The sequence below is a fragment of the Periophthalmus magnuspinnatus genome, chromosome 15, assembly GCF_009829125.3.
Source record: "Periophthalmus magnuspinnatus isolate fPerMag1 chromosome 15, fPerMag1.2.pri, whole genome shotgun sequence".
NCBI lineage: Eukaryota > Metazoa > Chordata > Actinopteri > Gobiiformes > Gobiidae > Periophthalmus > Periophthalmus magnuspinnatus.
The window spans coordinates 24109343-24125653 of record NC_047140.1 but is presented as its reverse complement, the minus strand read 5'-3'; the positions used below and the strand labels follow the sequence as shown (position 1 = coordinate 24125653).

At 39.3% G+C, this 16311-nt stretch overlaps 2 protein-coding genes across 4 annotated transcripts in view; one reads left to right on the top strand and one right to left on the bottom strand.

Moving 5' to 3' along the window:
• mcu (mitochondrial calcium uniporter) overlaps positions 1–4529 on the bottom strand; it is a 69346-nt gene extending 64817 nt beyond the window's left edge. For all 3 annotated transcript variants that reach the window (XM_033979693.2, XM_033979694.2, XM_055227196.1), the window contains exon 1: positions 4368–4529. In XM_033979693.2, coding sequence (XP_033835584.1) covers positions 4368–4484 — 117 coding nt within the window. In that variant the 5' untranslated portion in view covers positions 4485–4529. The remainder of the gene's footprint in view (positions 1–4367) is intronic.
• Positions 4530–10836: 6307 nt separating this feature from the next.
• The window catches only part of micu1 (mitochondrial calcium uptake 1), a 38093-nt gene continuing 32618 nt past the window's right edge, over positions 10837–16311 (top strand). Inside the window, exons 1-2 of the mRNA XM_033979479.2 lie at positions 10837–10962; positions 15064–15228. Of these exons, the coding sequence (XP_033835370.1) occupies positions 10961–10962; positions 15064–15228 (167 nt within the window). The 5' untranslated portion in view covers positions 10837–10960. The remainder of the gene's footprint in view (positions 10963–15063; positions 15229–16311) is intronic.

The window sequence follows — 16311 nt, the reverse complement described above, 5'->3', positions numbered from 1 at the left end:
GGGGAAAGCTGCTGAGGCTCTCAGCAGAAAACATAGAAACATTTCAGACATGTGCAGTGCAGGACAGAAATGCGAATGCATTTCAAGATTGCTGTTAGTTGCTAAATCCATCTCCAGGGCCCAGTTGGACACTGCAGGTCTCCGACTAAGATTTATAATGTTTTATCAGTTCAAGTGACTCTTCATAATGATTGATATTTCTGGATTTTGCATAAAAGATGGCATATAATGCTATTGTTGTTGCATATAATGCTATTGCTCTTTATTCAATAGTAACCTTTGACCTGCATTCAAAAGAGAGCAAACAATAGTTTTGCATGTGAACAGTATCTACAAACAAAGCACATAATGATACGCAACATGGCAACAGTCTTACTCGAGTCATTCTATTTACCAATGACCTCTAAAAGGGCAAAGCCTGTCACTTAGTAGGAGCCAAGACAACCAGCAGGTGTTAAAGGAGAAGGGTTAAGTAACACAGCTCTTTTCTTCAGCAGCCTCTGCTCTGATGCTGCAGTCTAAATCATATCTATGATGGCACAAAAGCAACTCTATTAACCCATAGAGGATAAAAAATGTATAATGCACAACACAAGCTGCATTTATTCAGCTCTATACACAAAATGTACATTACAAGGAAAAAATGTGACCTCACAACAATATGATCAGGTTTATGTTAGTAATAATCTTAATGCTTTCAGGTGTTTTTCACCAGTATCCCTGTAGAGAGAGGAAACTTTTGCTGACTTCAGCTAATAACACTAATGGTCTTTAAGGGGGTTTTCAACTGAATTTTTAAATACAATTTTTGTTTTTATATAATACGATCATAGTGCAAAACAAAAATACATAACATATGACCAAGACCCTCCATTTGTATATTATCCTAGGCAAAGCTCTTTCTCTGATCAATATATCCCCCCCAACCAAAGAAAATTTATTAATTTCCACTCTACTATGCACAGTTAATAAATATCAGTGAGGATAAATTGCAAAAGTATCATTGACACAGGGTAGGCGAGAACAGTTAACATTCAAAGCATAGGATAAGATGCCCTGGTAATGGCAATGGCAATGAGGTAATGATAAGCTATCCATCAATCAACTCCATCTGAATGTATGAGTAAGCTGAATTAACATAATCTTCATGCACGACAGCCACTGTGGCATTTCATTAATATTAAGGTCAAATAATTTTCCTTCTCCCCTTTGCCACAGGTAAATGTGAGATCATAAATAGAGACGTCGTATGTCATAACATTAGTAAAACTGCATTAAAGACAGGCTGATCAATCATTCAGCCAGTTTACCATCTCCCAACAGCCCCACAGTCACTTTCTTATCACACTAATCCGGATAACTTCAGTGGTGAGACGGAGAGCATAAATTAGTTTACTGTACTCCTACAATCCTACAATGATTGGATTAAACTGAAGAACTGAACTATAACCTTTTGGCTTCAACATCACACTGCAGCAACCTAAGATCAGACTTTATGGTTAAAAGGCCTACTTGGGAAAGCTGAGACATATATGATAACTCTGTTGTAGCAAGATTACTATCTTTAAATCTAGCAAATTTTAATTGCAGTTAAAAATTGTGTCATTATATTAAACGCCCTAGCTCAGACACATCAGACAGTACAATTCTGCCAAACAAACTGGAGGATTAAAGCATTACTGAGAGGCATTTAGGTACTTACATTTTTGTTAAGGAGTCTGATTATCACAATAACTAATATATCAAATTATCGTTCAATACATGACAGATGGAACTATATTTTTTGCGGGTCAATATTTATCATGTGTACATTTTCTTTGCACCATTGGGAAATCTTTTGTTATTTTTTGGCTATACAATAAGATCAAATTAAGTCATAGAAGGTTGAATAAATAATTAAGTACTAAAGTGTTTCAATCTACGGTTTATTTATTGCAGGTCAAAATATATATATATATATATATATATATATATTTTTTTTTTTTTTTTAATTTATTTTTTTTTTTTTAACAATATTGTACATTTAGAATAGTTTTTTTTGTGGTTTAAATCAGCTCTTGGGTTATTGTGTCAATGTCATATAATTAGCTTCAATATTATCATTTATCGTCTATATTTACTTCAGCAATATATCGAACTTTAAAATTTGTGTCGTGACAGGCCTAGTGTTATCGCAACAATAAAGTTGGGATTTATAATGCGGCCACATGATAGTAAGAGGCGCAAAACAAGCAGCACTGATTCAAAGGGGTCTCAATTTAGGATAACCCCTTGGGAGCACTAACTCATTCCACTTTAAATCCTGACTCCATTCAAATGATGGGCAGTTGCCCATAGCAAGTAGTTAAATGTGTACTGTGACTCAAGCTGACTCAGTAGTAAATTAGGTTAAAATGTGACAAACTAATGCCCATTTTCTTCTATCTCTAAAACACGGGCACCATTATACCAGTTCCCTATGTTTACATAACAGCTCTATCACAACAGTGTCTCTGAAATACATACATAGAGAGTATTACCATTAGTAGCTAGTATCAATACTATTAGTGCAGTATCAATTCTATACAAAAAAAACTATTGCCCATATGCTCTGGTCTGGCCTGTAGAAAATGAAAACCATAAATAGTGTAAATATGACAGCTTTTAGAAATGAGTATGTTCAGATCTCTGTAGAAGCACTGTATGACTTGAGATGGAGATCTTTATATGAGACAACAGGAGAGATGAGAGTCCTCACTGCAGTGGAGTGGCCCAGATGAGAACAGAGGGTTGGCTGTCACACACTGACAGGAGCGGGTTTGGGGTTGCTGTAGATTCACTTCATTGATTAGGGACAGACAAACTGAAACTGAAATAAAATGACTGAAATAAAATAAAGAACATATTAGGGCCAACTCTGCTCAGGCGGGAAAAACTGTCAAGCGAATCAAGCGAGTGAAATAGACCTCCACTTATTTTAAAGGGAGGAATATTTCCTTCCCACTGGGTAACTGTGCAGTAATGTAATGGTTCACAGTGGTGGGAGCTGTGGAGGTCAGTATGAGCGTCAACCAAGCGCGTCTCTAACAGCTCTATACCTCACTATGGGCTCTGTCCTACATGAGGTGAACCACTGCACATGACCCCTGTGCCTTTATGGATTCACTGTCTCTGCCTATATGTGTTCAGCAACAACTTAATCAAATCAGATCAAGGCAATTTGTCAGAATAGGGAAGAAAATAGAATACAAATAGACTATAATATCTGTTTGTGCTACCATGAAAACTGTGTAGCTAGAGTTGTAGTAACTCAAAAGGGCCTGTGCTAGAAGTGCAATCACTTCCTCATTCTTTCAAAGTGAACTGCATCCTCCTCCTCCCCAGACAGGGAGTGGGGCGTGCATGCAGGAACAAGATGTGCAACTATATCACACAGCACTGTAGTAACAGTGTGGTAATCACAAATTATATTTCTGCTATAGTAAGCGCAGCTCTGTGAGTAATGCCACAGTGGATGCAAAGGTCCTGCATCAGCTCCCAGGAAAACCCAAGGTCTCCCAGCTGAACGGGAAACACCCGCAGGGAGGGGATGGGGCAGCAGTAGGCTGGAGAATCTGACATCACTCAATGTTCCTGTGAACTCTCGTGCGTATGTGCCCGGATCACTCCACACACGCGCACTGTAGTTTCCTTCTGCTATGGGCACATTCATTATTCTGAGTTTGCTGCACCACCAGCACGTAGATGCAGCATTTTACACTACACAGAAGAGGAAACCGGAGGATCGGCCATAGCACAGCCTCTAAACCCGCAGACAAGCCTAGGCTACAGGTTAGATCCTTAATGCTCTAAAACGAGACACCCATCCGACAGGAGCTATGCACCCAGCCCCAACATCTGCTGCAGAACCACACACAAACCGCGAGATTATCCGACACCTCCAAGACACGGGCTCTGTCCGACACGCTGCGCTCGCTGCAAAGTTGAAGGACAAGGCGGGAGAGGCTGGATACTCGATATTAGGCTAAATGACAGCAACACCGTGTCCAGGCCAGTTTCAGTAAACGGCGGGCAGCGCCAGGGGGTGTTGATGGGCTTCAGCAAAGCGCTCCAAAAAACTGCATTGCCATTGCCGAAGCTAGGCGTCCCATTGTGAATTAAACAAGCACATAAGAGGCCAGGTTAGGACAGACATAATAGCTCATTTCATGCTTCACATCCCCACTAGACGTTATTACAAGGCAAGACTGGAAAATCTTGAAGGCTAGTTAGCATTACTTCCTTAGCCAGCCCAGCCACCACGGCAGCAGCAGATCCACTGTCTTCTTGCTCTCCCCTCTCTGGTCCTACTCTCTCTCCGCGCACAGCCGTACCGTCCTGGGACTTACCGGTCTTATGTGCTGATGGTGCCGCTGTGGCGAGACAACAAGTGCGGGGAGGCTGCCGGCCACCGCTCCGCTGCTCCGGGACAACAGGAGAACTGATCTGCACACTTTCGCAGCCATCTCTGGAGTGAACCTCGCCGGGAAGGAGACTGCTGCGGGCGGACCGAGACGCACCGAGGGGAAGAGGGAGGGAGGTGGGCGGGGTGCAGGGCCGGACTACGGCTGCACACATGCCCAGTGCTGCACCACTATGCAAACACACACAGCTAATACAATACTGGATTTGTGGGCTAATTCAAACAACATAATGGACAGCATTTAATTTGTCGCATTAGTGCAATGTAATGAAATAGCCTATGCCAACAATAATTTCATTTCTCAGGTGTTATGAGAACCTACAATGCAGGCAGGGTTGGCACAAGGTGGTGGCAGAGTGGATCTATTTATTGACTGGCCTGTCAGAATAGTCTAAACTTAAAACATGCAAATATCTTAAATTGTTGAGTTAAAACTTTATTGTAGGCCTACAGATTATTTGTCGGAAATCAATAGAAACAAACAGGCCTAAACCTTGTGACTGACAAAAACATACACTTTAGATAAAATGCAGTAGATTTACAGACATTTATAGAAATAGCCTCTTCAAGTTTAAAAATGTCACATAACATTCTTCAGATGTCTCTCTAATGGTTTTGGCAGACTTTCTGTGACTGAGTCTAATATTAGCGTGTCCTTCATACACTCTTGTGATCATGTCCCAAAAGAGTGTAGCATGATAACCTTTACCATTAAGATTCGGGCATAATTGAACCTACACAGTGACCATAACGCAGTGGCCTATATATGTTCTATATGCATATAGTCATTTGCATTTTAAATCCCTGGAACTCAGACCTTGTTTTCCTCCAAGTTAGTCAGTCAGTGATAATATACAAAATATTCAATGTAATGAGCTGTTTTGGTCAATGAATGTTAGGGAGACACCCTTTAGAGGAATGTAACCTGTTCTACTTAAACTTTGGCCAAGACACAGCCATAATACTGTCAACCACACCTGCTGTGGACACTCGAAACTGGCAAGCAATGAGCAGCTACTGAATTATTGATTTTAAGGCTAAATGCATTTTGTGACTTTCCCTGCAGTGAAGTATCTTGTGGCTTGTTTTATGTACAGTACCAGTCAAAAGTCTGGACACACCCTCTCATTCAGTGTTTTGTTGTTGTTGTTTTTTACTACTTTCCAAATTTTATATACATAGAGAAGACATCAAATATATAAAGTAAGATGTATGGAATTACGTAGCAGTGACTAAAGATAAAAGTAAACTCTTCCAGTTTTAAAAATCCCCAAACTAGCCACCCTTTGCTTTGTTGAAAAATGTTTAGTAGAGTTATTACACTTTTTTTTCTTTACTACATAATTCCATATATCTTGCTTAATATATCTGATGTCTTCTGTATGTTTCTAAAATGTAGAAAGAGAATAAAGGGACAAAAATACATTGAATGAGAAGGTGTGTCCAAATTTTGACTGGTGTTTAAAACATACATTACCAGTTTGGACACATCCTCTCGTTCAGTGGAACATATGTATCATACTTTTATGTTTGTGTATGAAATCTTAATTGTGGCATTGCTCAAGACGTCTACCCGGTTCTTGCTCAGGTGTGCAAGATGCAATTTAAATGCAAATTGTCATCCATGGACAAGGACCTGCCCAAGGCCCCATAGGCTGCATTGATTCACTAAAGCGAGCCCTTGTTTGGTGCCAAATACTACTAAGCATTGTCTGGCACCTTAACTCTGCATTTTAGCTTTAGTCTACACATTTTGTCCTTTGTACATCATAAACTGAGTAAATCAATGGCATTTTACAGCCACCATAATAAGTTATTATCAGATTCTTCAGGTATAAATACATTATTATTCAATACACAACAACTGTGAAGTCATCCTTACTGTTAAAATCAACACTTGGCCCTTTACCTTTTGGTCTGGACCTTGATCATTGTGATTCAGAAAAAAAAAGAAAAGAAAAAGAAGAAGAAGAAGCAAAACATGGCATCTTTTAATGTCAGTTGATATTATAGGCTAAACTTACTTATGCGATATTTGTCTATAATATTTTTATAACTGAAGTGATTTGATCCAAAAGTGATTTTTAGATTGTCAGAATGCTGTCTTTTTTATTGACCTTATTTATTACATAGACTCTAATGCTTTTGACTATTTTTAATAAGCCAGTGTTATTAATTGTAATTAATGTTGTTTTTTTAATCATGATGATTGGTTAAATCAATTACCACAGAGAATGAATAAGTTTACAGGTCCCCTCCTGTAGGACCCGGAGTGTGCTTGTTGTGCAGGGCCCTGGATGCTCAAAGCGCAGAGTCAGTCTGACTCCAGCAGTGGACAGCAGGGGTCTGAAGTGGCCCCTAAACTACACAGGCGTCATATACCTGTGTTAGGACGTCTTAACTCTCGTTTTATGTCACGTTTAAAGAAAATAACAGAAATCACGTAAGAAATACGCTGCGCACGTCCGCGGACTTGACCGCGCAGTATGAAAATGAGCGTCTTCTTTCAATAAAACAACTGAAAAACACGAATACGTGGTCTGTCTTTTCTAAATGAAACAACAGAACAACACGAATATGTGGTCTATCGATGTAAAATAAAAGCTAGCGTGAAGACTGAAGAGTGTTGAATGTCTTTATGGGCTTGGAAACATTCCTGTGTTCACAAAATGCCTTGATTTCAGCGTATTTTTCAATGAAGTGGCTCAGTGCCCGCTCGGGACAGGGGCTGGCGCTCCCGCATCAGCCTCGCCCTGTCGGCTTTGGGCCGATCCGACTGGGCCAGGACTGTATCTGAATGGGGCCACATGTACATGAGGCCGAGGTGAACTCATGGTAAAGCGTATACAGCCAGGGAAAGCTGAATAAGAGCGTTCCATTAGGACTGTGGGTGGTGTTGCGCACAGGTCTGACAGTGACTGGCCCAAAAAGTGCCTCGGACCACCGAGAAAACTCCCAGTGCTCCAGATGGCCAGTCCAGCCCTGCTCCGATCTAATCTTAAGTGATGTAGTGCTTTTTTACATGTGTACTCCAACAAAGAGAGGGATAGTCTGCTTTTGAACATTGCTCAAATGAAAGGCGTGTTTGCATGCCTTGCCTGTCCATACATGAGTCAAAAGACACAGTGCAAAAGACTATGTAAGGTAATATACAAAATGGGTGTGATATTTAGTCAAAACAATGGCCTTTAAGCCTCAACTAATGTGAAATCGAATGACAAAATAGATGTAGGCAACTTAGTCTGCTATGTCCTTTTGTAACTCAGTGCTACTGTATTTGTGTGTAGTAACCTGAACTGTTCTTTACCTTTACAATGGCCCAGCTTGAGACTCAAGTTTCATAGTCACTTTTGCAAATCAGGTCAATAACTTCGGCACACACAAACTGCTGTTACAGTAGAAGCGTTCTTTATTTAATGTAAAATTACACTCCACTATACTACAAAGTGTGTGCCAGCAACACTGGCATCATGCAGCGTCAACAGTTGGACCTGCCTTATCTCTCCTGCCACATTTTCACTGTCACAAAAGCAGTGTATAAGAGCTGCACAACATCACAGCCACAAGAGGTAACAGATACTTCACCCTCACCACACAAAATGACGCAATCTTAAAAATAATTGTTAAACAGTACTCACCTCTTCCAATAATTCACACACATGTATGGAATGCAGGGCATACATCAACCTACTTTCCTGCAATTTTGCACAATTTCTTGCTCTTGTGCACCCAATAATAGGAATATTTAATGTTCTTGGTTCATTGTAAAAGTGGCAATTTTTCAGTTTATGGTCAGTATTTTGGCAACAAACACAAATCATGCTTTGGAAACAGCTTTTGGAATCTATGTTTTTAAACTCACAAACAAAATAAATCCTCAATAAGGTTATGTTTGCAAAGGAGAACTGGTTCTGAAAAATTTGACCTGGTTAAGTAAAAGTCTAATTAAAAATAATTATAGCATCTACATGTGTTTAATAACAAGTTTCATATCTCTTGATATGTGCTAGGTGGGTAATCATACAGAAAGCCAAATACATGACGTGTGTTAATTATTTGATAACTACATAATAATGTGTCTTTGTAATAAGTAACAGAATTGTGGCTCAAAGGCAGCATTAGAGTCTCTCGAGTGAAAAGCTAGAAAATAGAAACGACTTGGAAGTGGGACCGGGAGCACAAATTTAATATTGCAATTTGCAAATATAAGCTGTTAAAAAAAAAAAAAGTCACACAGGACTGAAAATGAATGGTAGGCTTTCATAAAATCTGTGGTAGATATTGACATGAAAACTGCCTGTGATACCTGAACCCTGTGACCATGTGCCATTAGTTACTGTAATGATCTGATTGATTTTGCATTATGACATGCCCATGTGAAGACGCCTTTATCAATATCTAAAAGCACTTCTCTCACACAGCAGCAGACGCCCCAAATGTATGAAATTATTGAATATTTCCCTTTGCATTAAACCATATTGTGTTGTCACTAGAGCAGACGTAACTGCTGTATAAATTAAAGTAGCATTTGCTAAAACCATGATTGTTATAATCATGTTTTTGCTGTCCCACCGTTCAGTGTGCAACCTGCAATCATCCATTCCTTAACAAATTTGAAATTACATTTTCACTGAAGCAAAGTGAAGTACTCTGTGGAGTAATATCTGGTTTTGATTTTTTTTTGTCTGAACTGCGACTGGGAATAATTATTACAATTATATTTAAAAAAAACAAACAAAAAACCTCTTCCTCCCTACGAACACAATTTGTTACCTAACTGTTTCACCTATTCAATTATATGGCTTCTTTGAAGTGAGCCTTTAATGTCTTGGCTACTGTTTAGATAACTTCCCATTTGTAACAATGCTTAATAAATAAGGGGCATCTTTAACTTAACATTAATTTCCAATAAGTGGTGTTGTTATTGCTGTTGTTATAGACTAACCATCTCAACCTTACTGAGGCTATAATGGAGCAGCCATTGTAAACTACCAGGATTCACCTATCTTACCATATTCATCTATCCTAGCATAGCCTGGTAATCCAGCCTTTCAGGATGTCTGTGCCAGGGAATAAAACTGGTCTATAATAAAAATGCAAGTGACATACAATGTGAATTTCACACATGTTAAACTGTGATTTGTCAACCAGGCCATAGTCATTTGGTTAAAGTTATCCTGAAGCTGGAGGCATGTGGTAGAGGTGAACGTTCAAACAACTCATAATCATTGGTAGCCTATAGCCTTGTCATAATGCACACACAACTGAGCTGAACTAAAAAGTATATACATTATGATTAGGCTATGTGCCACAGAGTAATGAAGCGTGCTGTGAAGTCTAGAGTGCACCACAGAGGAATGCAGAGTGCTATGAGGTCTAGAGTACGCCACAGAGGAATGCAGAGTGCTGTGAGGTCCAAAGTGCGCCACAGAGTAATGCAGAGTGCTATGAGATCTATGAGATGCTATGAGAGTGTGCCACAGAGTAATGCAGAGCGCTGTGAGGTCCAGAGTGTGCCACAGAGTAATGCAGAGCGCTGTGAGGTCTAGAGTGTGCCACAGAGTAATGCAGAGTGCTATGAGATCTATGAGATGCTATGAAAGTGTGCCACAGAGGAATGCAGAGTGCTGTGAGGTCTAGAGTGCGCCACAGAGTAATGCAGAGCGCTGTGAGGTCCAGAGTGGGCCACAGAGTAATGCAGAGCGCTGTGAGGTCCAGAGTGTGCCACAGAGTAATGCAGAGCGCTGTGAGGTCTAGAGTGTGCCACAGAGTAATGCAGAGTGCTATGAGATCTATGAGATGCTATGAAAGTGTGCCACAGAGGAATGCAGAGTGCTGTGAGGTCTAGAGTGCGCCACAGAGTAATGCAGAGCGCTGTGAGGTCCAGAGTGGGCCACAGAGTAATGCAGAGCGCTGTGAGGTCCAGAGTGTGCCACAGAGTAATGCAGAGTGCTATGAGATCTATGAGATGCTATGAAAGTGTGCCACAGAGTAATGCAGAGCGCTGTGAGGTCCAGAGTGTGCCACAGAGTAATGCAGAGTGCTGTGAGGTCTAGAGTGTGCCACAGAGTAATGCAGAGCGCTGTGAGGTCTATGAGATGCTATGAGAGTGTGCCACAGAGTAATGCAGAGCGCTGTGAGGTCTATGAGATGCTATGAGAGTGTGCCACAGAGTAATGCAGAGTGCTGTGAGGTCTAGAGTGTGCCACAGAGTAATGCAGAGCGCTGTGAGGTCCAGAGTATGCCACAGAGTAATGCAGAGTGCTGTGAGGTCTAGAGTGTGCCACAGAGTAATGCAGAGTGCTGTGAGGTCCAGAGTGTGCCACAGAGTAATGCAGAGTGCTGTGAGGTCTAGAGTGCGCCACAGGGGGCGGAGTGAAAGCCGTGACCCCACCCGCACATGCACCGAGCAACACGGAACTGTTTACAGCCCATCTACCCTGCCTACACCGCGGATTCACTCCTCTGTACGACCAGGACGCCGCTATTTCGGACTAACAAGGGTCTCTGAAGTCGTTTATGTAAGTAATTTTGTCTTACGTCTGACACAAGAGCTTTAAAATTAAACTGTGCGTCGTAGAAATCCAACAGCAGCATCCATCTCCAGCGTAAGTCATGGCTAATATGAGGCGCTAGCTTGAGTTAGCATTAGCAGGCATCTAAAAATGAACGCTAAAAGCACATGAATTAAATAAAAACTGAGCATGGGAATATAAACAGAAAAAATGGAGATCAAGATTATACTTTTGTCACTGGAGAACGCATGTTTTACGAAATATAATTAAATAAATGGTTACTCAGACTGTAATTGGAAATGGCATTGGCTAGCAACAAATCTGTACACTAGTTTTGGCTTTGGGTCCTCTGCCAAAAGTTAAATAGTTTGGACAGAATCCCTGTGTCAGGCAATGACATTGACACAGAAGACACTTACATCTGCAGGGCTCAACTGCAATAATCATGTAGTGTTAATTCAGTGATATGCAAAGACTGTAGTGGTCCACAGTTATTGTCTATGTCCACTGTAATCTGGAGGGGACTGGTGACATCAGATGCAAAATGCAGATTTTTATCATTTGCATGCATATTCATGTTGTCAACAGGATCATCAGTTTTTCTACTTAATACTACTTTTGGATCATCCAGCCTAAGTTATGTTCAGGTATTGGTTCCATCTTGTTGGATGAGGAATGGATTTTGAATGGAATGTATAATTATTATGTTATGATTTTTTATGAGAAGAAGCATCCCAGTTTTACAATTATACTTTTCACTTAAATTGAGGTCTTAAATGCACTCTGCTCCATAGACCCAAAGAAGTCCATGGCTGATGATCTTGATGCAAAACTTTTATTACTAGCTTCCTCATTAATTCAACCTTTTACATATTTTTGATTTGTCGATTCAAATGGAAGTTATATCAGAAATATAGGAAATGGGACACGTTTTGCCTTTACGTAAAGGTGGGACATGTAAGTAGTTTCTGGACAATATCTAAATGATCTTTGTTGCAAAAGTTTTACAAAAGTTTGTTGCAAATCAGTTACAGTTTATCTAAATAAATGCCCCATTTTGAAGTCTTATTAACTGAGTTTCAGAAAAGGGCATAGTACTGTCACTGCAACTATAAAAGTTTTAAATGACATTTTCACAACCCTTGATGACAAACAATATTGTGTAGCACTGTTTACTGATTTAACTAAAGGTTTTCATTCAGTAGATCATAAAATCCTCTTGAAGCCCCTGAAGAATATTGGATTTGACATTGCTGCCTGTAATTGGTTCCAAAATGATCTTTCAAGGGGATCCAAGCAGTAGTAGCTGATGGGTTTAAATCAGTTTTTTACTTTAAGCAAAGAAGTGCCCCAATGTCAATTTTGGGCCCACTACTTAGTATATTTATGAATTGACTCTTTTGAGCTTTTAGCCACATTAGAATGTTGTTACCTCATCAAAAACATACCCAGAGTTGTGTTTTGTTTCATTCACACATGTTTGAGTAATGCTACATTATTAGACTACCTACATCTCTAAAGCACAACTGCTATGTTCCACCTTATGATGCCATAAAGTATTAGTTTTAATGTTAACAGCTACCTTGTACTTTTTGTTTAGTAGAGATTGACACTTCCAGGGTTGAAATCATCCAACTGGTTCTAGTAAAAGTGTCACCCTAAATATGCAGGGTTTGTGTGTTGAACATGTGTGAATGAAACAAAACACAATTCCAGGTATGTTTTTGATGAGAAAACAACAGATCAGAAAATAGTATAATATGGGCCCTTTAAGAGAAAGCCTCATACATTTATATGCAGATGGTGCTGTTTTGTATGCAAGTTCTCCCTGTGTTGAACAGGTGATTTTAAAACTGCAGCAGTGACTAAATGAAATCCAAAATCCCCTAAAAAACCTTAAATTATCATTGAATGGACATAAAACTAAGTATATGATTTGTTTTTTACACTTAATATGCAAACTACACATCTTTATACATTAAATGGTGCACAGATTGAAAGCGTGACACCTATAAATATTTTGAGTTTTGGCTTGTGAAAACGTATGGACACATCTTGGAATTATGTAATAGTATCAAAATGATAATTTTATTATAGAAACAAATCTTGTAAACCATTGAATTACACAAAATAAATTGTTCAAGCAACCTTCCTTTCTGTCCTAGATTATGGAGATATAATATACATGCCGACTTTAGCTTCTACTGTGAAACTTTTAGACACACTCTTTTCACCACTCGTTTCATAACAGGCAATGCATTTAAAACCCATCACTGTACACTATGAAAAAGTAGGTTGGCCATCGCTATCTGTCAGAAGAGAACAATACTCTATCAAATGTATTTATAAGGGACTACTTGATAGACTGCCTGAATATCTCACTTGCTGAATCTTGATACGGGAACTTTTAATACAAGATCTCATGATTGTCTAAGTCTAAAACTAGCTGCATTAGAACTGAAAAAAGGCTTTTGGTTATTTTGCTTCCCAAATGTTGAATATATTTCAAGGACATGCATAATACATTGGTGCCACTAATGCATAATCTGGTGATAAAGATTTTATAACACACCTGCACTTATTTTTAATGTTTTAAATGGATCTATGTAGTTATTTGTTCTGTTTGTGTTTGTTTGTTTTGTACTGTATTGTAACAGGCAACTCATAAAAAAGAGAGTCTGGTACTTTCATTGGGCCCTCCCTGTATAAATAAATATGAATGTAATTCACGATTATTGACACCATAACCAAACAATAGTGACATCCTCTATTTATTTATATTCTTATTATCTAATAAACTTCCATTATTTTCCCTTCAGAATGTTAACAGCTCCATTAAATGAAAATTTCTGAATGATAAAGCAAAGTTAAAGTGACATTAACAGCCATAAAATGCCCTATATTGTGAGCAGAATAGTCATGATTATCAATTAACCAATTCATCTTGACACCCCTTTTTGTAAGAGTCAATTGCCCTCGATTCTGTTCTTAAAATGAATTGGAAATGTTCCAAGTGAACAAGATTACACTGAAAGAATGCTATTTGTCTTCATATTCGCAAAAAGTCTCCATAACAATGTAAGCTTTACCAGGTGTTAGCCCAAAACTGTGACTAAAATTATCTATGCAAATGAAAAAGCCAAATTGGGCTAAGTGCACCTTCTGCTTTCATTTCAGAGAACTACTCTTGACAATTGGTAGAGTACAAATCATCACTTACTCAGCACATCACTCCCAAACATCAGTGAATTGGGCAGCAGTGTGGGCACATTTAGACTCTGGGCTCATCTGCAGTGTTATTGGCCTGTGTTTCTGTATCCAGCTTTGATCTCTCTGTTGTTTATTCATTGAGGTAACTGAACATTCCGGGCCTTGAAAAGACCATAATTGTATCCTTTTAAATCAGAAGAATTAATTCTGAATATCAGCTGGGAATAATTCATTTTAAGTACCTTATTTTTTTTTTTTTTTTTTTTCCAAATTTAGTTTGTGTATGTAGAAATGTGAATGTGTTTTCTAATGTGTCATATCATTGGTGTGTTGATGCCAGTTGTTTCATCACAGCTGTTCTTAGTTTGTTAGCATTGGCAATAACATTCTTCTGGGGTAAAATAAGACACAAATTCAAGTCCACAAGGTGAGACACATTAGTTCAGCATGAATGAGAGCTATTGGGATTTATTTTTAAATTGCAGTCTTTCAGACATTAATACAAGCTGTAATTTTAAAGTGAAGATTCAGTTCAGAGTGCAAAGTAAACCGTAAACAAATCCGGAAACATTAATTAACATTTGAGAGAAGATCAAAATTGAAAGTTGAAATGTGGTTGTAGTGGTCAAAACCTGCACATGTTTTATATATAATCCAACTCCATGAAGAAAGTATTGCTGTTTGCAGAGAAAAAAATAAAATTACCAAATGATTGCAGCCTTTGCATTTTGCTAACTGTGGTCATTTAAATATAACATTTTTATACAAATAAATCAATATCTTGCCATTTTGTCTGTCTTATGTCAATGTAGCTGCCTATGTTAGTTACAGGTCCTTTCTTGCTTTTTGTTTTGCTTCATGAATCATGGTCATATATCTTCCCTCTTTGTGTTGTAGGATGTACCGCTCGCGGGCGTTGTCAGCGGTGTCATTTGGTCTGGCGCAGCTGTCCCGGCGTTATCACAGCGGGGCAGGCCGAGGGACGGGGCATCGCAGGCTCATGCTGGCCACTCTGGCAGGGGTCACTGGAGCCTCTGTTAGTGCGGGACTAATGTGGAAAAGGTATTTGAGTTTCAGTAATCTTGTTCTATGAGAAAAAGAAAACACAGTGTATAAAGTTAGATTTTTACATGTAAGCCCTCAGTAGAAAAATATGCCAGAATGAATATATGTTCCTTTATGTTGCCATTGAATAATTTACCACCATCTTACATTTTTTTTTTCTCACATCAACAAACTTTTTTCCTCACTGCATCCACAAATCTCATCTTCGGTCTTCTGGCAGCTCTGACCTAGTATCCATCTACCAAATACTGCATAATAAAATATCATAGTCACTCGCTGGTAGAGTGCTCGTCCTCTAATTTGAAGGTTGGTGGTTCAAATCCCGTTCCTGGCCTATAAATCGTTGGTAGAGCAGTCAGATCCCATGGCCCACAGGTTGGCAGTACAATTCCAGCTCCCACTGGTGAATACGTCATTGTGTTCTTGGGCAAGACACTTAGCTCTCTGTGTCCCCGGTGTTTGTGTACACTGACATGTGTGTGTGAATGGTTGTTGTCAAGTGCTTTGAGGGCCTTGAAAGTAGAAAAGCACTATATTAATGTGAGTATGTACATTTATTTGCACCCCAAAACAGTTCTGCCTCCTTTCAGCATTGCCTACCATTATATACCTACCACAGACACAGATTTTTACCATACAGTACTCTATTCTATCGTAACATACAGTATAAGTAATTTGTAATTTTGTGCTACAATGATAATTTATCTGGGCAGTGTTTTAGCAAATTGGGTTGAGTTTTTGCTTAAGGGTCACCTGTCCTTCATCTCACTGTTCCCTGCTCTCCAGTGCTCATTTTAAACATTGGACTGCAGTCTCATTATCAGAAAAAACATTAGGCCATTTCTGGTTTGCAAATGACACCAAATGACTGGATAAATAACCTTGAGTAGATCAGTCACTGGTCTCGTATTGTCTATTTGTAGCTAAGGAGGAGATAGGTGGTTAAGAGAAAGTGTGAAAGGGCATTGACATGAGCACTCTTTGGGGAGAGAGGGGCAGAGCAGTGGGACTACAAGTGATGGATGAGACCACAAAGACGAGACTGATCTGACGACGTGCTTCAGTCTTCACCTCAACTTT